Below are 19,410 nucleotides of genomic sequence, written 5' to 3' on the forward strand. Positions count from 1 at the left end.
GAGCTCGGCGTCCCTCCAAGCTGCCCGAGTTTTGGCGGTGGTAGGCGGCAGAACGCCCATGACCGCGGGGCAAGGGCCCCCTAGAGACCCCTGTGGCAATCGGCCCCTCGGCCCCTGCAGCACTGTATGTAGATGGCCCCTCCAAGTGACGATAACGGCTCAGAAATTCCACCACGAAAATGGGATGAGTCTTGTGAGGTTGAGTCACACTCGCTTTGCCCGGTGGTCTTCTAGTCACCTTCGGACACACTCCTTCTCACATGAGGCATTTGTGATCACACAATTGCAATTGCAAATATGCCTACGGTTCACCTGCTAGACTACGTCGCGGGGAACGTGCGAAGTCTCGTCAACGCCATCGAGAAGGTTGGCTACGACGTCGCCTGGGTCAAGACTCCCGAAGAGGTCAAGAATGCGGATGTATGTAATGCAGCTCCCAGCCCGGAAAAAGTCACACTTGATGCGCCCTTCCTTGCTTACACAATGCCCTCAGAAACTCATCCTCCCCGGCGTCGGCCACTTTGGCCACTGCCTTTCACAGCTGTCTTCGGCGGGTTTCCTCCCCGCCATAAAAGCCCACATCGAGGCCGGCAAGCCCTTCATGGGCATCTGTGTTGGCATGCAGGCTCTGTTCTCTGGATCTTCCGAGGATTCCCAGTGCCCCGGGTTGGGCTTTATCGCCTCTTCGCTCTCCCGCTTTGACGACAGTGACAAGGCAGTCCCGCACATTGGCTGGAACGATGCTGTCGTCGAGGGCGGCGTGTCGCTTTACGACCTGAGGCCCGGATCCAAGTACTACTATGTCCACAGCTACCGATGTCCGTACAAGAAGGGAGACCTGGAGGGCCAGGGATGGACTGTGGCCACGGCAGGCTATGGAAGCGAGACGTTTGTCGGTGCCGTCGCCAAGGGCAACATTCTCGTCACTCAGTTCCACCCCGAGAAGAGCGGTGTCGCAGGACTGAGGGTCATCAGGTCTTTCCTCACCGGGGAGGGTGCGAAAATCTTGGGTCAGGTACAGCCTGAGGCCACGGCGTCGACACAGTCCAGTGGGGGAGCAGTTACACAGCCAGGCCTTACCAGGCGGGTAATCGCGTGTCTCGATGTACGGACAAATGATTCGGGCGACCTCGTCGTCACAAAGGGCGACCAATACGACGTGCGCGAGAAGGACGCCGACCGTGGCGTCCGCAACCTGGGAAAGCCAGTCGACATGGCCAAGAAGTACTACGAGCAGGGTGCCGACGAGGTGACCTTCCTGAACATCACGTCCTTCCGGGACCTGCCGCTCAAGGACCTGCCCATGCTGGAGATTCTGCGGCTCACCTCGCAAACCGTGTTTGTGCCGCTTACCATCGGCGGCGGGATCCGGGACACGGTCGACCCGCTCGACGGGAGGAAGGTGTCGGCGCTCGACATCGCGAGCATGTACTTCCGCAGCGGCGCCGACAAGGTGAGCATCGGGTCGGACGCCGTGACCGCCGCGGAGGAGTACTATGCCGCCGGCTGCAAGCTGTCGGGCACCACGGCGATCGAGCAGATCTCGCGCGCCTACGGCAACCAGGCAGTGGTGGTGTCCATCGACCCCAAGAGGGTCTACGTGGCCTCTCCGGAGGCGGCGGGCGCTCACCACACCATCAAGACCAAGTTCCCCGGCCCAAACGGCGGGGAGGAGTACTGCTACTACGCGTGCACCATCAAGGGCGGGCGCGAGACGCGGGACCTGGATGTCGTCCAGCTGGCCCAGGCGGTCGAGGCCATGGGCTGCGGCGAGCTGCTGCTCAACTGCATCGACCGCGACGGCACCAACAGCGGCTTCGACCTGGAGCTGATTCGCCAGGTCAAGGGAGCCGTCAAGATCCCCGTCATCGCCTCCTCTGGCGCCGGCAACCCGGGTCACTTCGAGGAGGTATTCGCCGAGACGACCACGGACGCGGCGCTCGGAGCGGGCATGTTCCACCGTGGCGAGTACACGGTTAGGGACGTCAAGGAATACCTGGGCAAGAAGGGCCTAACCGCTAGGGCATTCGAGGGAGAATTTTGATATGCTGCCGTGGACCATTTCGGCATTCGCGACGGGGGATGATCAGGAAGCGTGCTATACGTGCTATAATGTCGCGTTACGCCGTCTACGAAACTTGGCTTCAAGAGAAATTAGAACCGATAGAATTGCGTCAGCATCTACCCAAAGTATTGGTTTTGCAACCGCATCGCCATTCTTGTTGACTAAAATCTGTTGCACCTTTTGTGCTTATAACTTGATGGTCGAAAAGGTAGGATGCTGTTATGTACTCCCGTGCTCCTGGTGCTGTGCTTGTAATCCATGTTCTTGCCGTAATCACGACGGATTTTCCTTCCACATTGTTTCAAAGTCTTCCTTTTTTCAGAACGCTTTTAAGAGATCACCTGAACAGAGACAATCGAACGATCCCACAAAGACAACACAGACAAGGAAATCAACGCGACCCAACACTCCAAACCAAAAGACCGTTCCCAGGACTCAAAGGCAGATTGCCAAATAACGAGAGTGTTGGATGTCGAAAAGAAGGCTGCTGGTCCATATCCTACACTTCCGTGCCCATGAACACCCATTCCTTGCTCGTCACATCGACAGCTCCCGCCCACTGGTCGAGTGTCATGAGCTCGAGGCCCGCCCACCGCAGGCCCTTTGTCAGCGTCTTGGCCTCGTCAGTCTCGATGGACCGGTCGATGCAGATGACCAACTGTGAGCAGCCCAAAGGCGACTCGGCCAGCTCCATCAGCGCCACGAGAGCGTCTTTCAGATCGCGGCCGACGACACCGGCGTCGAAGAAGGTGAACAGGGTCCTCTCGCCACGGGCGTAGTCCTCCGCCGTGAAGGCGCGGAAGCTAGCACCGCCCTGGTAGTCCCATATCTCCATCCACGAGGTGACCTCGATGTTGCTGTTTGCAGGACCACTGCCGCACATGATTTCGGGTCCATCACACGGAGGCGTGAGCTGCTGGCGCTGGTCGGGATGGGCGTTGCTGGTGTAGGAGCCAAAGTATCCCGAGTCAATGGAAGCAGCGCTGCTCCCAGCGGATGGGCGCCGGTTGGCGTCAGTGGTGCCGGTGCTATTGTTTGCTGAGTGATCGTGTTGTTGAAAAACACCCGTCAGGCCGGAGACCGCTGAGTGACCGTTCCTCTCACCGAAGAAAGCGGTCGCCATGGTCTCACAAAAGAATCTCTCACATTCTTCCCTGATGCGAAGTGTTGCCCCCCCTCGTCGGCGACGAGACTCGCTGTTGGATGCCGTGGACTGACGCTTGGCAGGCTTGGGCGTCAGGGCGAGCTCGTTTGACGAGGTGATTGCGGCGAGGGGGGGACTTGACGGCGGGGAGGGTAATCCTGAGATGGGGACCTCAGGAATACCACTCGGCCCCTGCAGCCAGGGTAGTGCAGTAGTGGAGGCCCTTGAGCGAGCCGGCGGCGTCGACGACGTAGCAGGAGGCGAGAACGTTGGCCTGGCGGGCCATGTCCTCGCCGTAATTACTACTCGACTGATTGGAATTTAAAGTTTTCATGGGCGCCATTGTGATATGCCACCGTGGGGGATTTCGCTTGGAGATGGGTTGGATTGTTGGTTGGTTGGGAATTCGCAGGGCGCGACGACGGCAAAGTGGTCGAGGATCTGGTTGATTGATTGATTGATTGATTGATTGACCTAGTCAGGTGGAGCTGCAGGTGGTGTGTGATTGATTGATGGTGTTGGTTAGGATGTCGATGGCTGCTTTTGCGCGAACAGGTGGAGACGGGCGAGCAGGAGATGGTACTTTCAGGTTGACGGATTGGTTGGTTGGCTGATGAATGAGGCTGAATCGATCGAAGTCGACGAGGGAGACGGAGAGGTCGGGGTTGATAAAGAGGAGGCGGGAGCGAGGGTCGACAAGGAGAAAAACAGGCGAGGCGGTCCACAAATTGGGTGTGGAGTCTTGGCTAGCGTCAGGCTTGCGTCTGGAAATTTCGAGTCATTCTGATCAACTCTCGTTTGTCTGGCCAGCACACTACCACTAGACCTTGGCTCACCCGGGGGGACGCCCCCAAAAAGGCCCCCAAGGCCCCCAAGGCCCCCTAATTCTAAGGCAGCAAGGCCAACAGCATGGCCACGCACGATTGACCCGCCTAAAACACGAAGGGACAGCCACACCCGTGTCGCATTGATTGGCTGGCGGGCGGCGTTGCAGTTTCGAATTGACAGCACTGCCAACACCACAACGCACTTGATTACTTACTTGTGCAGGTCTATGTCCAGGTACGTATTGTGGTCTTCAAATGATGTCTCGGGTTTCGATCTACCAATCTACCAATCTACCAATATCATTCCATCCTCATAACCAACACAAAATTGCTCTATTAATAGAACTCGACAGCCAGCCTCTTGTTCTTGGAGTTCACAACAACTGTCCCCGACCCACCGGTAATGTACGCCTTCTTCTGCCCGACGACCTTGTTCTCGTAGTCAATGGCCGCCTGGTTGGGACCTCCCATCCAGTTGCCCATCGTGCTGGCAAGGCACTCCTTGCCGTCGGACCTCTTCTGCCTCGCCGCCTTGGGCGCCCCTGGCAGGATGTCGTTGGTGAAGCCGATCGAGTTGTTGGTCCCGTCCGTCGACCGGATCATCGCAGGGCCGTCGTAGCCCTGCTGCAGGCTGATGTTGCCCCATGCCTTGTGGTCGTTGCTAGCAGACAGCTGGAACTCGACCCACGTCGCCGGGATGAGCTTGCCGCGCTGCACCCGGCCCTTGAACGACTCCGGGAGCTCCACAAAGGTCGACGCACCCGCCTTCAGCTTGGTTGGCTTTTCCGGCTTGTCAAAGTTGGCACCTGCCTCCCCGTTGCCGTTCCAGTAGTTGTTGAAGAACTGATATGTCTCTTCCTTCTTGCTCTTGTTGGTCAGCTGGATGCCGGGCTTGGCCGGGGCTGCCACCGCCCTGGACATGATGTTCAACTGGATTTGTGGGAATCCCTCGGCCTGTGAGGCTGAGGCTGAGGCTTCCTCAGTAGCAACGGGTTCCTCAGCAACAGGTTCCTCGGTCGCCGGCTCAGAAGCTGTTTCTACAGATGCCATCATGACAGAGGCCTGGCTCGCGGGTCTGTCTCGTCTCAGTAAAAAAAGCTCTAATACTATTGATCATGCCGCAAGGTACAGAATGCAGAAACTACCTACTTGGCACAGTAAATCTTTCCCACAGAAGTCAGGTTCCCATTGTTGGCCAGCTTGTTCACAAGTGCCACGCCACCCATGCTGCTGTTGTGCGTGGCCGCCCCAAACCAAGCATACTTCTCGACAAATGCCTTCCCGTCGAGGTACTTGAGCGCCTCACGCTCAAACTTCTCAACATCCTGCTGGCTTGGCACCTTGCCGCCAAAGGTTGTGCAGGCGAACTCGTTCAGCCAGATTGGCTTGTTGAAAGTCTTGTGCATGTCCTCAATGAACTGCTTTAGGTTGTTGACATCCAGCCCGTACCAGTGGACCACGATGAAGTCGACCTGGGCGTCCCCGCCGAGCTGCTTGAGGAAGTCCTGCAGCCACTTTTTGCCGGCTGGGGAGTTGGTCATGGCTGGCGAGCCCAGCTTGAACCCATACTTCTTCTTGGCCGGCAGGACATGCTGCTTCCACAGCTTCACGGCCTGGCCGACAGACATGTTTGCCTGTCCGGGGTGGTCCGGCTCGTTGAAACCGATGAAGTGGCTGACCTTTCCAAGACCGCCCAAGAACTAAAATAACATTAATTTTTATTGGGTGCCATGCAGGTAGATAGGTGGGAAACAGGGCGTAATTACCTGGTCGATCTTGCCAGCTTCGGCAGCTGTGCGTACCTGGGGAACATAGGTCAGCCCGGCTGGGAAGCCTTGGGGCTTCCACATCTCCCAGTTGAAGAGCCATGTGAGGCTGTGGTCCTTGACGGCCGCGTCGTAGGGCTTGAACGCGCCAGCTTCGTTGTCAAATGGCCAACCGAGACCGCGCTTGGAGGGTGCCATTGTTGTAAAAGAGAAGATGGAATGTAGAAGGACTGGAAAGGTGCTGTTTGTTGGTGTTGAGACTGTTTACAGGTTGCTAAATATTTGTTATCGATGTGATCTCTGAATAAAGATCTCGAGTTGTTTAACGACGTGGACATCGGAGGAGCTGTCCTTTATATTAATGGGCTTCGCCTCTCACAAACCACAATTTCAGCATGGGCACTCATGGACTTTCCAATTCAAATCCAAAACACATTGTAACCATCGGCATCATCAGCCGGCTCATGTGATAATCCTTCGCGATGAGATGGCTGCCTCATTGCGGCAAAAGCGCAGACTCGTTGATTCAATTACCCTGGAAGCAGAAGTACTCATGGCTGATCCTTCGTGCAGCGAGAGACTCAAGCAAGCCGTCCTTGTCATGAGGTCTCAAATTGGTTGGGTCCAGTGGCCATCTCACGGTTTCGTGGCTGTGACTGGTCAGCTGGCGCAACATGACAAGGCTGGTGAATAGGTCTGGGTCTGATGTAAGCTCGATAGATGCACAATATATTCTGACACCGAGGTGGCCGCTGCACACCGAATAAGCAAGTGGGCGTCAAACTCTACGCTTGCCGCCTTCCGTGATCCTGCTGTCATCTTAGCCGCCTCTAACCTACCTCAGTATCTCGGAACTATCACATTCTCCTTGTCAGGGCAAGGGCTTATGACTTTGCTGAGTAAATTGGGGGCAGCTAGATTCGCGGCCGCTTCGGCACAGGTGTATAGGCGTATTGTCTGAGTATGTGAAGCACAAAGTTCCTTCTGCCATAGTCTGCGGCGAAAGGATTGGCAATGTGACTATAGTCTCGCCTCGTGATCCTCAAATACTGAGGTAAGCTTCCTCAACATTTTATGGTCCTAGTTGTAGGCCAGAGGCTGAGCTTGAGGAAAATTGAAGAGTGCTATTTGGCTGTGAAGAAATGATATAAATAATACAGGTCTCAGCAGTTTTCAGTAGAAGGAGATCACTATTAGACCATTCTAACAAATTCAGTATATTTAGATTGTTTACTTCAAACTTCTGCATCTGGACTTATTTTGATTCAGCTACTTTTACATATACATTTCATCCATTTATTTTCATCTGAGACCTGTGCACGATGCCGACCATCACCGTCAAGAACAACTCTTCCCACTCCCAAACCTTCCTGGTCCATGGCTTCCAGGGCGGCAACAACCCGGGGACCATCAATGTCAAAGGCAACGGCGGCACCGCGACCGTCAAGAGCCCGGACAAGAAGCAGGTCTCCGGTGCCATCATCGCCACCCACGGGGGCCACGAGGGCGAGCAGGCCGAGGTCACCTTCAACGGCTTTCCAGAGGGCAAGAACCAATACTACGACATCAGCTACATCGTCGGAGGCGGCGGAAATCTGACGATCGAGCAAAAGGGCGCACCCAGCACGCGCAAGGGCGATGCAACCTTCATGCAGGACTGTAACGCGGCGTGGCAGAAGCTGTCCGCCGACAAGAAGAAGTCGCTGCAGCGATTCGTGCACCTTGACTCCAAGGGGAAGGTCTCGCGCATCGATGCACCCAAGAACGACCGAGGACTTGAGGACTGGGTGAGGACCTTTGCTCACGGCGTTTACGTTGGAGTCGGGGCGTGGAAGGACGACAAGGGAAACGAGGAGGACAACAAGCAGAGCAGTGCGACTCCTGGTGGAAACAAGGACTTGTTGGTCGTGTTCACTGATAACAATGATAACTGAAGTGGGATTTTGGATGCGGATTGAAGGTTTTTGTTTTCCCCGTATGTAAACGTCGAGGGAAGGGGAAAAGAAGGGGACCTCGGGATCGGGCCATCATGTGTGGAACTTTGTCTGACCAGATATTGCATCAATATTTACAAACAAGAGACCTCCACAAACGCTGTTTCTCATCAGATCTTTCGAAGTAAATGGAAGTCATTTATGAGATGATTTTGTGTTTTACTGAAGACATCGCGAGCTATTGGAAATTCCGAACCAAGTGTCAGAAATAAGGGTCGTGAGTATAGTGGTAGGGCCCAGCACTGGAATTCATTGATACCTAATTACCTAGGTACCTACCAAGTAGGTAGGTGAGGAGGAAGTCTATCTTTCTCTGAGCACCCTCACTACGAGACCGCCACTACCTAATTACTTAAGTAGGTATATACATACCGAGCCACCCACAACTTAACACCAATCTGTGCACTGAACATGCTAATTAAAAGAAAAACACTCCGAGTCGTCATCAATATCAAAGCCAACCAAGTAGATGTACTAGGCCGAGACTTGGCCACCCAAAAGCCCCCTCCAGATGTCTCCTTCCAGTCCTAAAGTCTGGCCATGTTGTGACTGAGCGGATTACATAAGTGTCTACTCTCACAGCATAGGTAGGTAGTTCAAGATTATGAGTTCATTATTGCACGAGCACCGTATGAAGGCGCCATGTATGTCCTCGGAAGTATACAGAATAGAAGCGAAACCACACATAATCACATTCAAATGCGGCAATGCTGATAGGTCTATGGAAGAGTGTCATAGACCTGGCGCTGATTCCAGTCACCACCTAGGTATCTCATGTTGATGTACACCAATGCCTCATGGCACTGTGAGATACAAAAGTCCATGCTTTCAGATAGCCATGGCTGGCTGCCCTCTCTACACGTTAATACATGTCAAGTCATGGCTGAGAAGCTCGACTAGGGCTAAATTTTTATTCTCTGCATTTCTGTTCACTAATATCTGTTCATATAATGTGTGAATGATTAATGAAATCCAACCTGTTCAAAACCCCGTAGACAGCAGCTGAATAATGTGAGTTTGGTGCTCAAGTGATGAGTTCTAAAGTTCCACATGTTCAAACTGTTGTAGCAACCCTGCTATGCCAGTCATGATGATGAAGAGAGTGAGAGGTCTTATAATGGTGCTTTTTCTTGTGATGTTCTTAAGTGAATGATGGAAATTCCTGGTCTAGACACTCTGGAAGGGTTTGATAACCATCCCAACAAGAGACACTTGAGCACTTGAGCACTTGAGAGTAACTCGGGGGTAGGACGTTTGGGGGGGCTGCAGAGAAACCCTAACCCGTCTTCGTTAATAAAGTGGACCAGCCGTTGGGGGATCACCAAGCGTTTGACTGCAGGTGAGATCTCCACGCTGGATGATGTTTTCATTTCAATCGGCTCTGTGCATAGTGTGCCTTGTTTGGTTTTCCGTACCTAGGTACTTTAATTCACTTACTCCGGGGCTCCGTGGGGCCCCAAATTGTGAACTCACCTTGCCGTAGCACCTCCCGACATCACATGAGACCTCTGGGCAAGCGCACCCTCAGCAAGCCACAGCCATCACGGGCATCCCAGATTTCCAATGTATATGACCACTTCAATATTCTGAGATAACATCTGCCCTGATTCACGAGGTTGCTGCTACGTGCTACTAACCTTGGAAGCAGTCCTTGCCGGAGCTTCCAGCTTGTGTTTGCTCTCTGCTGCCTCAGCCGACCAGCCCAGCGAGCCGGCCTCGGAACGGCTTCAGCTTGGATCTTGGTCAAACCAATAGTGCCGGTGCAACCAAGGGGTTTTTACACCATTCTGTTACATAACTTTGATCCCCAACTGTCTTCTCTTTACATTCACATGATGTCAGATTTCATGGCGAGAGTCGCCTCGCCTTACCGTGCGTACAGAGCGCTCGACGACGTGCCGACACGACCCGCAACCGACAGGCCGTTTGTGGGAGCGGGACTCCCGGCACAGGGGATTGATTCTGATCAGCCACAATCTTCGGCCCCGTTGGACAGATCATGCTCGCCAACCCCTTCCGAAATCGATGCTCTGGAGGAGTCGTTTTGCGAGCTTGACATCGGGCCCAGTCAGGCCGAATTGGACTCCTCCCAGAGCAGTGCCAGTGACATACAGACTAGCACAACCATGACAACGATGTCCATGAGAACATGCTCTACTGTTCCCGATTACCGGGACATATTGAGGCCTCTTTCGGATTTGACACCCGACCTAGGGGCCAATAGAGGCACATCACTGCGTGATCGCCTCTGCCTGGTGTGGCGTAGGTGGTTCATATGGCTCTCCGCTTATGTCTTTTGCTGATCCATTCGGCAGCCATTGTACCTGGAAATATTTCTAGCGCACCGACCGTCGTTATCTGGGAGGTGACCCGGGTCGCCCTGCACTGTGGTGTGGATGTGGCCTCGCTTGACTTGCAATACCACCCGCGTCTAGCGGATTTGGATACCTTGTGGCGCACGCTCAGAAATCACCCTTCTTTCAAAGGCAAGAGTTTCCCGGAGAAATCAGACCCGGTAGCTTGGCGCGGTGGACTCTACAACAACTTCGAGTGCGAGGGCGACGCTCTCGTGATGCTGACGGCCACGATGCACCTCTCGACGTCGAGGCAGGGGCCTGCGATGCAGTTGGAGCTGCATCCACTAAAGCTCGAGCAGGGCTCTCGACTACTTCGTCGGTTCGGCTCGGACAGATTCCTAGAGGTCAGGATCCCCTCCGTTGACACCTGGCTGGCCGGGAAGGAGGGAGCAGCGGCTTTGGTAGCTGACTGGCTTGCGAACGAGCCTCACCCATTCATGGACCGCCACTGGTCAGCTTTTTTTGTAAGAGAAAGGAGCGAGAAGTCTGAGATCAAGGACTTGAAACACGGCCAAGCTCCCAGAGTCATTTTCAACGAAAGGGTTCTGTTTTTTGCGGAGAGCGGACGAGACTTGCACGATGCCAGCCAAACAGTGTCAAATCTATCAGAGACCACGAGCCCCCAAGCCCGCTCGGCTTGTTCGCGAGAAGCCATGCTCGATTGGCTCCTGAACTTTGACAAGAATTGCGACCAGTCACATCTCAAGCTTTTCTCTCGCATTGCGCTTGGTCAGTGGGCCTTTGTCAGTTATCGAGGTGCTCTACTAACAGCCCGACCTCAGGTTTGAGCCGAACGAGTCCTACAGTGGTGTTGGAAGAATCGCAAATACGTGAAAAGGCCGAGGACATCCTTTCTGAAAAGTCCAAGGACACCCTTTCCCCGCTTGATGAACTTGAAGTGATGAATGATGGTGTTGCAAGGATCTCGCCGAGTCTAATGAGGAAAATACGAGACGTTCTCGGCTTGCAATCCATCCCGTCCGCAATCCAGGGCCGTTTGGGCAGTGCAAAGGGAATGTGGATGATCGACACCACGGACCTGGGCCGTGAGGACTGGATTGAGACGTACCCGAAACAAAGAAAATGGAATTGCTACATGTCTGAAGAGGCTCACAGGACTTTGGAGACGCTCATACTCGATGGGCCTGGTTTCCGCCAGCCTCAACAAGCAATTCCTGCCAATATTAGAGGATAGATCAAAGGATGTCGCAGCGCTGCGGCAGACGTTTGTCGATAATCTAACCACGAGATCGGAAGAGGAAACTTGCTATCTGAAAGAAGCCCTCCAACACCCAGAGCTCTTCAGGAAATGGATTCGAGGACTCAACCCACGCGGTTCGTTCCGCATTACGCCACAGGGGATGCCCTTCCTAGCTGGCCTTCCCGAAAGCACCGAAGATATGATGAGCTTCGTGGTTGATGGGGGTTTCGAGCCTATGAGACTCAAGTTCCTACAAGACATGGTCTTCCAAGCGCAAAAGCGCAGGGGCGATGACCTGAAGGACGAGCTTCATATCAAGATACCAAAGTCGACGTACGCCTATATGCTTGTCGATTTCCAAGGAGTCCTCGAGCCAGACGAAGTCCATCTCTGCTTCTCTTCTAGATTCGACGATGGCACAGATGAGCTGTCGGACCTTGACGGCATGGGTGTCCTCGTCGGCCGATGTCCGGCCCACCTCCCCAGCGACATCCAAAAAGTGAGAGCAGTCTTCAAGCCCGAACTGCGGCATATCCGTGACGTGATTGTCTTCTCGTCCAAGGGCAATATGCCCTTGGCTGCAAAGCTTTCGGGCGGTGACTACGACGGCGACAAGGCCTGGGTGTGCTGGCTTCCCGAGCTCGTGGAAAACTTTGAGAACTCGGATGTGCCAGAAAAGCCGGATTTCTCGCCGTATATAGAGAAAGACACCACCACCCTAGGGGACTTACGAAAGCTCTATGGGGAGACTGGCTACGTTGACGCGATGGTGGCGAAAGCAATTTGGTTCAACCTCATGCCCAAATTCCTCGGCCCGTGCACCTCGTTCAAAGAGAAGCTGGCCTATGACCTCAACAGCCTGAGCGACGAGCGTGTCATCAAGCTGAGCTGGCTCCTGAGTGAGCTCGCGGACCAGCCGAAGCAGGGGATCCTATTCGGGCGGGACGAATGGAGGCGCTTCCGAGATGATGTGGTGGGGATGAAGCGACACTTGTCGACGCCGCGCTACAAAGCCAGCGACGGGTCGCGGTCCGTGGGCCCTGGTGCGCAGCACATCATTGACTTTCTCTCGTTCACGGCGAGAAGCATTGTCGATGCTTCACTGAAGGACCTGCACGAATTCATGGTGCGGAGCAACGCCGGCACGACCGACGAGGACATCACGGGCTACTGGAACCGCTTTGCAGCGGTATGCGAGCAGCAACACCCCGAGTGGTTTGCCGCCCTGCACCAGAACCTGAGGTGTGACCTGGAGGCATGCCGAGGGGAATGGAGCAAGCTGGTGAGGCTGGATGACTACCGGGGGTCGGTGGGGCAGGTGTACCGGGCGTGGATGGACATCAAGCCACGGGTCCCAGCACAGGCAGCCGGAGGCCCGGGGGCGTCGTGGTTCCTGCTCCCCGACGGCGTCGTCCACCCGGAGCTCAGCCAGTGGGAGCTTGTCAAGGCGAGCCTCGCGTTCAAGCTCTACTCGGGCAAGGGCCGGTTCGTGTGGCAGGTGGCAGGGCGGCAGCTACAAGCCATCAAAGCCCTCTCTACCAGGTCAGGTGGCCTTGGGAATGCACCTGTCGTGGTCGTGCCGAACATGTATGCGGCGCTGAAGCCGGACAACACATACATCAAGCGGCTCATGGCTTCTGAGGAGGAGGAGGAGGGGCAGGAGGGCATGTGCAGCAGCGAAACGGAACGAGTACAGCGCAGGTATGGAGGGGTCCCTTGCTCGTGGGCAGAAGAATAACGGCGTGCATACTGTGGAAGCAGCTTGTGGTTTGTGGTGCCGGAAGTGGTGCCGAACCTGCAACAGGCTGACGGGCTGACGGGCTGACGGGCTGACTTTTACAACTTCAACGGTTTCTTGGCTGGCTACCCTACCCAGCAGCCCAGCAGCCCAGCAGCCCAGACTTACCAGACGTTGAGTCTCGTGTCGTTTTTAGTCACATCACATCAGGCGGGCTGGTCTGGGTCTGGGTCTGGGTCAGCATGGCGCCATCCCGCCGTCACTGTCGGCTATCACATGGCACAGCAGCGGTTATCAGCCTGCCGCGATAAGCAGGGGGGTGGGGGGTTGTGGGGGGGGCACATGTGTGGGAGATAGATTACCTACGTAGGTACTAAGTACCTAAGTGAGTCTAGATGTGCTCTGCATTTGCATTTAATAAATTTTTAATTTTTTTTCAGTTTGTGTCGTGCTGTGATAGACCTGCAGCGAGCGATACTGTAGTGGCATGTTGGGTGCAGAGACAGCAGTGCGTCACTGTGGGGCTCTGCTAAGCTCTGGCTCGGTAGTGGTTGCATCCAGCCCCTCATTCTCGTTGTGCGCCCGGTCGTGACTTCATCACCACCCGCCTGTCCTTGTGACTTCCGAACTCGCCGCCCATGTCCAATGTCCACCACAACTGCAGTCTGCAGAGCAGCCTGCCATGAACAGACCATTGCCCGTCGACTTTTCGACTCCAGACCGATCCAGTGCCGTATATTCTGTGTCGAGCCTCCTCCCTTCGGCCCCAGAATAGGCACATCCTCGGAAGAAACCAGAAACCTGCACACTGTGCGCGGAATCACAGCCCACAATGAACGTCTTCCGCAGCAGCAGCAGCAGCAGCACTCAGGGTGCCAACAAGGGCGACACGGGCCCTCTGTTTGCGACCTACCTCCTCCCAAGCCTCAAGATCCCCTTCTTCCGCCGCCGCCAGAGCTCCGCCACCATCGTCTCGATCGCCTCCTCCGCCGCCGCCAGCAATGATGTGCCCTCGCTGAGCACCTCGCCCACCTCGCCCACCTCGCTCACCTCCATAGACCACCTCCCCTGCGAGACCTACTCCATTCACCTGGACCACGACAAGCCCTTGTCCCAGCCACCCCGGCAGCCGCCCCGGACCCGCCGTAACTCGGACCGCGGCCGCCTGTCCCGCACCTTCCCGGACGTCCTGCGCTGCACCACCTGCGGCACAGACCTCGCCTACGGGCTGCAGGTCGTCTCCAAGGGCTTCACCGGCCGCCACGGCCGCGCCCTGCTCGTCTCGGCGCCCCTGCCCTCCTCCACCCCGTCCTGCCCCGGCCCGCCCCTCGCCGCCGCCGCCTCCAGCACCGCCGCCCCCGCCCCGAACCCCACCTCGTACACCTCGCTCGCCCGCGACGGCGCCAACCTCGTCAACGTCTCCGTCGGCTCGCCCGAGAAGCGGAGCCTCGTCACCGGCATCCACGTCGTCGCCGACATCACCTGCGCCACCTGCGCCGTCAAGATCGGCTGGAAGTACGTCGACGCCCGCGAGCACGCCCAGAAGTACAAGGTTGGCAAGTTCATACTCGAGACCGAGAGGGTCTCGCTGCACCGCTCCTGGGAGGACCTCCAACAGGACCACCCTGCTGCCAGCCGAGCCACCCCCCACTTTTACTCGTCCTCCGCGCCCGCCGGGTCTCTCACCAGCCCTGCCGCCAGGAGGGCCTCCGCGCTCGATGGTGATGGTGCCGCGCCCAAGGTGAGCTGCAGCTCGGAGGAGGCCGGTGGCCTGGGGGATGGTCGTAGTAGTCCCGCCCAGAGCGACGGCGAGGTCATGTTTGACTCGGACGACGAGGACGAGTGCGAGGACATATTTGCCGGCACCTGGGATGCCGCCACCGTTGCGCGCCGGAGGGGCTCCAGGGTCAGCGGCGGTTATTCCAACGCTGCAAAGAAGGGCGGCGGTCGTCGCTAGTTGGTCATGAGCCTTGTTGCCTTTGACCAAGAGATTCGTGTGCATTTTACGCATTCCGAAGGTTTGGCCTGCTTTGTTTCTTGGTTTTTTTCTTGGTTTTTTTCTTGGTTTTTTTCTTGGTTTTTTTCTTCTTCTACTATCCTTTTTTAGAAGTGACTATGATGAGACATCAGGGGGGCGTTTGGGTTTGATTTCTATACCATGATACCAGCATAATACCACGAGGGAAGGGGGGATACGCCATTTTCCTGTCAGCATCACCGGACAGAGGCACGTTCCCATTAATCAGATTGCATTATACAAATCGCATTAATCTGTCTATGTAATGGACTTGTAGTCTGAGATGGTAGCCTTGAAAAGAACACCGGCTTGCAAAGACATGTGTTCGAAACTCACCGTAAAAGGCCTTGCCTAGCAGACCCTATTGCGGGTATCTAATAAAGCACTGCAATTGTCTTTTGTCCTAACAGAACACTCATTGGTGTTGCTCTCATGCAAAAGCAATCGCTCAAAGGTTCAGCCGTAGATGACGGACAACTCCATGGCAGTAATAAGTTTTAGATACGATCACCCATGCCGGAATTACGGCAGGACTCCTGGACAATTACTGTCTTCGAAAGCTCGCTATAACTCAATAGGCCCGACTGACCTTCGCCGTGACCATCTACCCGATTCTTTCTCCTGCCGCCGATACTTACTTTCTTTAAAATCAATGTCTCAAGTGCCGGCAAAGACTAAAGAGTCCACAGACCTCATACTTGAGCAATTTCATTTCAACACTGAATGTGTAGCCTGTCATCTTGTGACATATGTTCCCATGCTCTCTCTGACGCCCTGGCATACATGTTGGTCAGTTTTTGCGCTTAAATCTGGGTCAAAGCGGGTTTGGCATTACTTGGTGTCATCTCATTCCTTCCTGCGGTTCCAATCTATCGTGTCTCGTCTCCTTAAATCATGAGCCTCAGTATGTCTCCTGCAACGGAGGGCGCGACTGCTAGCCACACGCCTACACCGTCCGGCCAAAAGACCATAATAACCAATCTACCGTTGGTTATCTCTAGCAGTAAATAAGACCCGTACCGTCACTTCTCCCTATGTGATACTCTCTGGCAGCTCCCCTGCCAGGAAACCCACCACCAGCCGCAGGCTGTAATAGGCGCGCTTTTCAAGCTCGAGTCTTATATGCATATGCAAATGATACGGAAACCTTTGGTGTTAATAAGGCGAGTGTCACATGTCTAGGTGCAGTCTCTTTGTTTGGGTGCCGTTTTCGGTCGTTCGCGAAGCTTCCTCGAGGGCCGTCAATGTTGTACAAGTACGGATTCTATACATACAACCATAAATCCAATGCATTCCTTTCATTTGGGTGCAAAGAATTATTTCATGCCACATGGCTCAGCCTGAGTGTTGACACTAACTCGCACAGCAAACAGGATGCATGTATGACGTTGCGGACCAGTTGCATGTGACCTTGGACTGCACGACGTCGATACCTCACCCTACCGGGCAACATTCATTGACAACAAAGTCTGAATACTGACGTGTTGATATATCTAGATAATTCAATAGAGCAGCGATGGTATAAATTCACTCAAATATCTTCGCTAATTGCTGCAGCAACGAAGCAACCACCAGCAAGTGGAAACCGACACTGAAGCCAAACTACAGCTCCTCGGCGTGTTCACTCTCGATCGTCTTGTCTTTCGCATCGGCTGAAGGCCTTGCGGTATTTTCCTTGTATGACAAGCCCTGTCTGTCACCCTCGTAGCCACTGTTCCACAATAGAGTCAGCATAGGGTGTGAGAGGAATAAAGACGAGCAAGACGTACAAGATAAGATCCATCTGGTCAATGGAGACACCCTTGGTTTCTGGTAGGAAGAAGAAGGCCCATGCCACGGCGATCAGCAACCAGGTCCCAAAGAAGAACCAAGTGCCATAGCCCATAGACGTGAAAATATAGGGCAGTGACTTCGTGATGATGAATTGGGTGAGCCTGAAGACATTGGCGTTAGATAAATATGACGACGTGAGGGCTGAAGTAAATGTACTGACCAATTGCAGCAAGCAGTCCAGGTTCCAGTGATTGTACGTAGTGCACCAGGGAATATCTCAGCCGACACAATCCATGGGATACCGTTGAGTCCGAAAGACCAGCTTGTGTAGTATAATGTTAATTGGAAAAGAACTAGACCGTAAAAGAATGAGGGTGGTGGTACTTACAACACAGAGTAGATCATGATGAGTGCTGTGGCGGCTTGACCACCGGCGGCCGTGGACGAGGGCAGCTTCTTACCGGCCTTGATGAGATCTGCTGGATGGCCGACTTTGACGTATGCGCCGATATACCACAGGCATAGAGAGCAGCCCAGTGACGAGACGATCGTAGGGCCGCGGCGACCCCACACATCAATGAGGAAGATGTAAAATATAATAGACGAAACGGCTAGAAGCATACATCAGTGACCCGAGGCCAACATCAGGTCTGGGCGGCGAGTTTCGTACCTTTTACCAGGCCGTAAATACCGGTGTACAATGTGACATCTGTGATTCCCAGAGAGCCAAATAAGGTTGGGGAATAGTAGTTGATAGCTTCGAGGGACAGAAAAGGTTAGTCAACGACAGGCTTGACAACCGGAAGATTGAGTATCGTGACATTCCATACCTCCAGCTCCACCAAAGTTCTGCAGAGCAAAGCCACAGAAAATGAGCAGAACACGGTTCCTCATACCCTTCCGGCTCAGCTCGCTCAGCGCCCCACGGAAAAAAGACCATGCACCGGTTCCGTACTTGCCGGCAACAGCAGCCTCCTCGGCAAGCCTGTCCCGCATCATTTGCACCTCTTCTTGGATATCTGATCACGTTTCAGCAGGGCTCGGTTGCAGATTTGGCGAAGAATTAGACATACACTGATGCTCGGGGGCGAGCTGACGGAGGTACTGCAGGTTCTTAAAGACCTGCTCCTCTCTATCATTTCGCATGAGCCAGAGGGGACTCTCGTGGAGGAACAAGCCGCCACCCAACAAGAGGCCGGCCGGTATCAGCTGTACGGCCATGGGAATCCGCCAGCTTACTGCGCTCGAGGAGTCCATGTTCTTGGTGATCCCATAGTTGATCCAGAACCCAAGAACAGACCCGACTTGGTAGACAATCTCGAACAGTCCGGTGAGCATACCACGGATAGACGGGACTGACAACTCCGCGATGTAGCTCGGAACTGTGGCTGTTATGATACCGCACCCGACCCCGGTGAGAACGCGACCGGCGTCTACTATCTGTCAGCGTCCAACTCTGTAACGAGAGCCGGGAGTAGTGTCAGGGTACAGAAAAGGGGCTCCAAACTCACAAATATATGACAGTTGGCTGGTGGCAGCAGTCATCAGAACGGCGCCAACAACAAAGATGACAGAACTACATTCCAGCGCCCATTTCCGTCCCACGCGCTCCGTGATCAGAAAACAGAATATGGCTCCAAAGAAGGCTCCAGCCTGGAATGCCGAAGTGATGTTGCTTGAGATGCTGTTCGCCACGTCAGCTGTGATATTGAAGTCTCTCTTGAAACTGTCTCTTGCGATTGTCGTTCCGATAAAAGCCGAGTCGTAGCCAAACCTGACATTTGTTTTGTGAGCGTGAAAGAGCCTAAAGAGGAAGACTGTAGCTGGGGGTTGACATACAACAGCGAACCGAATGAAATGACTGCTGCTTCGAGATATAGCCGCCAATTGTACACTTCCTTGGGCGTTGGCCGATCCTCGACTGCGCGAAAGCCTCCCATGGCTACGTAGGTAGTTGCTCGTAGCGTTGGCACTCTTGGTTCGGGGCTTTCAAATGTTCTCTGGGTCTTGGGATCTTCGTGCGACGACAAGGGCCCGGGAAGCAGGAGCAACGAAGAGACGGAGGGCACAAAGCTTTTAGTATCACCAATTACTCAAGGGCGAGTGCCCCACGCTCGGGCCCAGTTCCGGCGGACTGGGAGACGTTGTGGCCAGGAGCCAGGGGGGTTTAGTCACGTTCAATAGACAGAACTCGTTACGAAGCCCTCCGGATTCTCAGTCGAGATGCAACCCTTGCCTGCAGGGTACAGATGCGCTCGCGAACTGAACTTCCTCGGCCGTCCACGACCCGGCATCCATGCAATCCCATTCCAGCCTCGTCATAGCTCGCCCTCAAGCCCCCGACCCCACGCTCTGGCGCAGAGACAGGCGTCTGCCGAAGTGGATATTTCAGGTGGCTTGACTCTGGGGTCCGGGGACGATTGCCACTATCCCATGGGGAACGTCGGACATGCTGGAGCTGGGGACGCCCAGGCGCCCCGGCCAACACGTTCCTCGTGCCTTTGCAACAGCCGAGCCGACATGCGAGC

General features: G+C 54.7%; 7 protein-coding genes across 7 annotated transcripts; 4 read left to right on the forward strand and 3 right to left on the reverse strand.

Annotated features, from left to right (window-relative positions):
• Nucleotides 1–155: 155 nt before the first annotated feature.
• Nucleotides 156–4,003, forward strand: KVR01_001547 (imidazoleglycerol-phosphate synthase). The gene is made up of 2 exons (XM_044794689.1): nucleotides 156–420; nucleotides 494–4,003. The coding sequence occupies exons 1-2, from the start codon at nucleotides 298–300 to the stop codon at nucleotides 2,042–2,044; spliced, it is 1,674 nt and encodes a 557-aa protein (XP_044649502.1). The 5' UTR covers nucleotides 156–297; the 3' UTR covers nucleotides 2,045–4,003.
• On the reverse strand, nucleotides 2,565–3,552 carry KVR01_001466 (uncharacterized protein; the record flags this gene model as incomplete). Its single annotated transcript, XM_044785178.1, has 2 exons — nucleotides 2,565–3,345; nucleotides 3,392–3,552. The coding sequence occupies 2 exons, from the start codon at nucleotides 3,550–3,552 to the stop codon at nucleotides 2,565–2,567; spliced, it is 942 nt and encodes a 313-aa protein (XP_044649421.1).
• Nucleotides 4,004–4,315: 312 nt separating the features above from the next.
• On the reverse strand, nucleotides 4,316–6,000 carry KVR01_001906 (uncharacterized protein; the record flags this gene model as incomplete). The annotated part of the gene is made up of 3 exons (XM_044782621.1): nucleotides 4,316–5,111; nucleotides 5,186–5,736; nucleotides 5,803–6,000. 3 exons carry the CDS (start codon nucleotides 5,998–6,000, stop codon nucleotides 4,373–4,375), a joined length of 1,488 nt encoding a protein of 495 aa, XP_044649861.1. The 3' UTR covers nucleotides 4,316–4,372.
• Nucleotides 6,001–7,124: 1,124 nt separating this feature from the next.
• KVR01_001908 (uncharacterized protein) lies at nucleotides 7,125–7,736 on the forward strand (the record flags this gene model as incomplete). The annotated part of the gene is made up of 1 exon (XM_044781689.1): nucleotides 7,125–7,736. One exon carries the CDS (start codon nucleotides 7,125–7,127, stop codon nucleotides 7,734–7,736), a length of 612 nt encoding a protein of 203 aa, XP_044649863.1.
• A 1,892-nt stretch (nucleotides 7,737–9,628) lies between these two features.
• KVR01_001092 (uncharacterized protein) lies at nucleotides 9,629–13,092 on the forward strand (the record flags this gene model as incomplete). Its single annotated transcript, XM_044794556.1, has 4 exons — nucleotides 9,629–9,899; nucleotides 10,112–10,882; nucleotides 10,936–11,281; nucleotides 11,313–13,092. The coding sequence occupies 4 exons, from the start codon at nucleotides 9,629–9,631 to the stop codon at nucleotides 13,090–13,092; spliced, it is 3,168 nt and encodes a 1,055-aa protein (XP_044649047.1).
• A 616-nt stretch (nucleotides 13,093–13,708) lies between these two features.
• KVR01_001428 (uncharacterized protein) lies at nucleotides 13,709–15,429 on the forward strand. The gene has a single exon (XM_044781457.1). The coding sequence runs from the start codon at nucleotides 13,925–13,927 to the stop codon at nucleotides 15,047–15,049; it is 1,125 nt and encodes a 374-aa protein (XP_044649383.1). The 5' UTR covers nucleotides 13,709–13,924; the 3' UTR covers nucleotides 15,050–15,429.
• Nucleotides 15,430–16,711: 1,282 nt separating this feature from the next.
• KVR01_001179 (uncharacterized protein) lies at nucleotides 16,712–18,822 on the reverse strand (the record flags this gene model as incomplete). Its single annotated transcript, XM_044793535.1, has 9 exons — nucleotides 16,712–16,820; nucleotides 16,879–17,043; nucleotides 17,103–17,204; nucleotides 17,271–17,493; nucleotides 17,553–17,639; nucleotides 17,713–17,901; nucleotides 17,956–18,315; nucleotides 18,394–18,656; nucleotides 18,722–18,822. The coding sequence occupies 9 exons, from the start codon at nucleotides 18,820–18,822 to the stop codon at nucleotides 16,712–16,714; spliced, it is 1,599 nt and encodes a 532-aa protein (XP_044649134.1).
• Between the last annotated feature and the right edge of the window lie 588 nt (nucleotides 18,823–19,410).

This window comes from Diaporthe batatas (genome assembly GCF_019321695.1).
Source record: "Diaporthe batatas strain CRI 302-4 chromosome Unknown Contig00002, whole genome shotgun sequence".
Lineage (NCBI taxonomy): Eukaryota > Fungi > Ascomycota > Sordariomycetes > Diaporthales > Diaporthaceae > Diaporthe > Diaporthe batatas.

Excerpts from the sequence above, each read along its gene's own strand:
- KVR01_001428 (XM_044781457.1), top strand. The coding sequence starts at position 13,925 with ATGAACGTCTTCCGCAGCAGCAGCAGCAGCAGCACTCAGGGTGCCAAC.
- KVR01_001547 (XM_044794689.1), top strand. The coding sequence starts at position 298 with ATGCCTACGGTTCACCTGCTAGACTACGTCGCGGGGAACGTGCGAAGT. Across the intron at positions 421-493 it reads AAGAGGTCAAGAATGCGGAT|AAACTCATCCTCCCCGGCGT; the intron begins GTATGTAATGCA and ends CAATGCCCTCAG.